The 3,795-nt window shown below is 48.7% G+C and overlaps 1 protein-coding gene across 1 annotated transcript in view; it reads left to right on the top strand.

Annotated features, from left to right (window-relative positions):
* The first annotated feature begins 2,164 nt into the window (after positions 1 to 2,164).
* ZDHHC18 (zinc finger DHHC-type palmitoyltransferase 18) overlaps positions 2,165 to 3,795 on the top strand; it is a 29,886-nt gene continuing 28,255 nt past the window's right edge. The window contains exon 1 of the mRNA XM_049618896.1: positions 2,165 to 2,250. Coding sequence (XP_049474853.1) covers positions 2,165 to 2,250 — 86 coding nt within the window. The remainder of the gene's footprint in view (positions 2,251 to 3,795) is intronic.

Below are 3,795 nucleotides of genomic sequence, written 5' to 3'. Positions count from 1 at the left end.
GAACCAGCTTCACGGTGTCCCAGTCAGAGACACCAGCGCCAGCCAGGTGGCACTCCTTCCTCAGCGGTGTTGGTCCCTCCTCCATGCGCAGAGACACCAGACACCAGCATTAGACACAGGGGTCTGAGTGTCAGCCCTGCGGAGCCCCTCTTCTCAGTTGCTAAGTTTGAGTGATTCCAAACGCTCCCCTTTGTTCTCCTAGCCCTACGAGCTATAGATGCCTCCTGCTGTTGCCGCCTCCGTGATCTCTCAGGGTTGTCTTTTTACAACTTTAAAGTTGTCTTTAGGGGCACCTGGGTGACTCAGTCCATTGAGCGTCGGACTTCGGCTCAGGTCATGATCTCGCGGTCCATGAGTTTGAGCGCCCAGAGCCCCGCATCCGGCTCTGTGCTGACAGCTCACAGCCTGGAGCCTGCTTTGAATCCTGTGTCTCCTCTCTGCCACTCCCCTGCTCATGCTCTCTCTCTCAAAAATAAACAAACATTAAAAAAATTGTTTTAAGTTGTGTTTAATAACTTCCAGTTATTTAGCTACAGCTTTATACCTAGTTAACGGTTCCAACTGTTCTTTATACTAAATCCCCTCTATGCAATGACTGGTATGGTTCTGTCTCATTGGCTGGACCCTGACTGATACAGAAATTGGTACTCAGGGGGAGTCCCAGAAAATCTCAAAAGACAGGAATAGGGATCTGGTTTGGTTGTGTCCTTGGATTTCAGGGTGCTGAGCTCCTTGCCGATGGGAAACACAATGGGACGAATCCACCGCGTGCTGTGGCATCATGATTAATCAAATTATCACCTGTGGTTATTTGTGACGGAGTGCCAACTAAAGCAAGTGCCTTGGGGGCCCAAGTGATTGTTGCACTTGACTGTTATGGCAGTGATGATGACTACAGGAATGCTTCTGAATGCATCAGAGTTCTTGCAGAAAGAAAATGACAAGGTTGGATCTTTAAACTCTCTAAGTCACAGTCAGAGAATCAGAGAGTTTCCAGGATAACCATAAAACAATGTCTTATTTCTTCTAGCCCCCAGACTTATCTGCTACAAATAAAACAAAATATTGTGCATGTTGGGGCGCCTGGGTGGCTCAGTCGGTTGAGCGTCTGACTTCAGCTCAGGTCATGATCTCGCAGTCTGTGAGTTCAGGCCCCGCGTCGGGCTCTGTGCTGACAACTCAGAGCCTGGAGCCTGCTTTGAATTCTGGGTCTCCCTCTCTCTCTGCCCTTACCCCACTCATGCTCTGTCTGTCTGTCTGTCTGTCTCTCTGTCAAAAAATAAATAAAACATAAAAAAAATATTGTGCATGTTGCACAATTACATCAGTTGAATTCAGTCTTATTAAATCTTTCTGGTGATTGAGAAAGACTGGGACCCTGAAACTTGGAATGAGGACATCTAGTTTGACTCTCAGAGTCTCCTCCATTCTACTAGCAGATGGGAAGGGAGCAAAGATCAGCACTTGGGACTTCTGTGAGCCAGCTTGTCACTTCCACTCACATTCCATTAGCTAGAATTCAGTCACTTGGCCACACCCATCTGTAAGAGAGGCTGGGAACTGTGGGTATTGGTGAGAATGAGTAGTTTATGCCACACTAAATGGGTCATTAGTGACATTTAAGATAGAAGGGTTCTTTTTTTTTTTTTAAAGTTTATTTATTTATTTTGAGAGAGAGCAGGGGAGGGAGAGAGAATCCCAAGCAGGCTCCGGCACTGTAGTGCAGAGCCTGATGCGGGGCTTGAACCCACAAACCATGAGATCATGGCCTGAGCCAAAGTCAGATGCTTAACCGACTGAGCCACCCAGGCGCCCCTTAGATTTTATTTTTAAGTAATCTCTACACCCAGTGTGGGGCTTGAACTTACAACCCAAAGACCAAGAGTCGCATGCTGTACGGACTGACCCAGCCAGGTGCCCCAAGATAGAGGTTTTAGAGGAGTGATGTCAACAGAGGCTAAACTGAAAAAAGTCAAATGAATGGGTGGTATGCAAGTGGTAGCTGCTCTTTAAATGAGAGAGAAAAAGATAAACCTGACTCTAGAACGAGGAGGGAATGCTGTTTCTGTTATTGATATTTTAGTTTCATTTTGCCTTTCAATTGATAGAGGAGAATAGAGTGTGTGTTTGCAGTCTGTATGAACGGAGAGCGACATGAGTGGACATGAGTGGAGGCCTGGCCATGGGCAGAAGGAAGCCCACATCTTTAAGACGAGAGGAAAGGATCCATGCAAATGGGGAGATTATGAGGTAGAGAGGAGGAAGGCTGAAATCAAGCAGGATAGGTTGAGTTTCTGGAAAGTGACAAGGAGCAAGCAAAGGTGTAGGGCTGCAAAAGAACCCAGTTGGGTGGGACAGCAGGACTCTTTACTGAAACCAGTATGTCCAGTTTTTAACTTTGTTCTACAGCCAAGGAGCAAGAGGGGAAGAAGCCCACAACATGGTTCACTCCAAGGTGGGGCTCATCAGACCCAGGATCTTTGGCACCAAAGGCATGGCTGGGCAGCCTCTGGCATGTGTAACAATTAGTGATCCTTGAGGTCACTGTTGTTACCTTTCCACCCCTCTGCATCGTGTATTTTGACTTTCTTTTTTACTCTCTCCTATGCTCGTCTCCAGCTCTCCCTTTTCCTATACTTTTCCTTAGGTTTTTCCAGTAACTCCAGTGTTGTGGACAGACCCTAAGGTAACCCCTAGTGATTCCTGCCTCCTGCTATTCACATCTTTTTGTGATTCTCTCTTTTTGAGTTCGAGTGGGACCTGTGACTTTCTTCTCACCTATAGAATATGGCAAAGGTGACGCGACGTCATTCCTGCTACATACATAATAAGTTACATTATGTGAAACTCTGACTTAGCACACTGGAGTCAGACTCTCCTTGTGGGCCTGATGAAATAAGCAGCCATGTTGGAGAAACCCACATGGCAAGGAACTGTGGGAATCTCTAGGAACTGCAGATGGCCTCTGGAACCCGAGGGAAGCCTCCAGCTGACAGCCAGCAAAAATCTCAGGCCCTGAGTCACAGAGTCTAAGGAAATAAGTTCTGCCAACAAAACTTGAGTGGGCTTGCAAGTGGATTCTTCCCCAGTTGAGTCTCCAGATGAGGATGCAGCCTTGCTGATACCTTGACTGCAGCCTTCTGAGACTCAGAGCAAAGGATTCAACTGACTGGGTTGGGGCTCCAGACCTGGAATGTATGAGATAATAATGTGTATTGTTTTAAGCCACTAAATTTGCGATAATTTGTTACACAGCCATTTGGAAAGCAAACACACCCAAAATTCTTGAAAAATACTGAGGCCTGTGGCATCAACTCTACATCAACCCAGATATCTAGATAACCCTTGGTCTGGGTCCAGATCACAGATCTGGGTGAGGGAAGGTCAGGATGTGCCACACACGCCCACTGGGCATTGTGAACTCCAAGACAGTCGTTAACAGGCCCCTGGGTTTCAAAGCAGATTGTGTCCCCACGCCCTCCCCTGCCAGTCCCCCCCCCCCACCCCCCCCCCCCCCCCAATACCTATCCAGTCAGACCTCAGAGATGGGTGAAGCCTGGCCCTGGAATTACAGATTGCCAGAAGTAGATCAAGAAGTCCACCACTCGAATCTCGGCGCTTGGCAAGGTGCCTGGCACACAGGGGACACCCAAGAAATGATTTCATTGCAAGGGAACAGAGGGCGCCCGGGAGCGCGCATCTGCTGCCCCGTCATCTTGCAGAGGGGACCGCCGCGGCTCAGGGTGCGCAGCGGGGCCGGGGCCGGCCGCGGGGCGCGAGCGCCATCCCGGGCCC

Source organism: Panthera uncia (genome assembly GCF_023721935.1).
Source record: "Panthera uncia isolate 11264 chromosome C1 unlocalized genomic scaffold, Puncia_PCG_1.0 HiC_scaffold_4, whole genome shotgun sequence".
Lineage (NCBI taxonomy): Eukaryota > Metazoa > Chordata > Mammalia > Carnivora > Felidae > Panthera > Panthera uncia.
The sequence above is the reverse complement of the archived record's forward strand: the minus strand, read 5'-3'. Positions and strand labels throughout refer to the sequence as shown.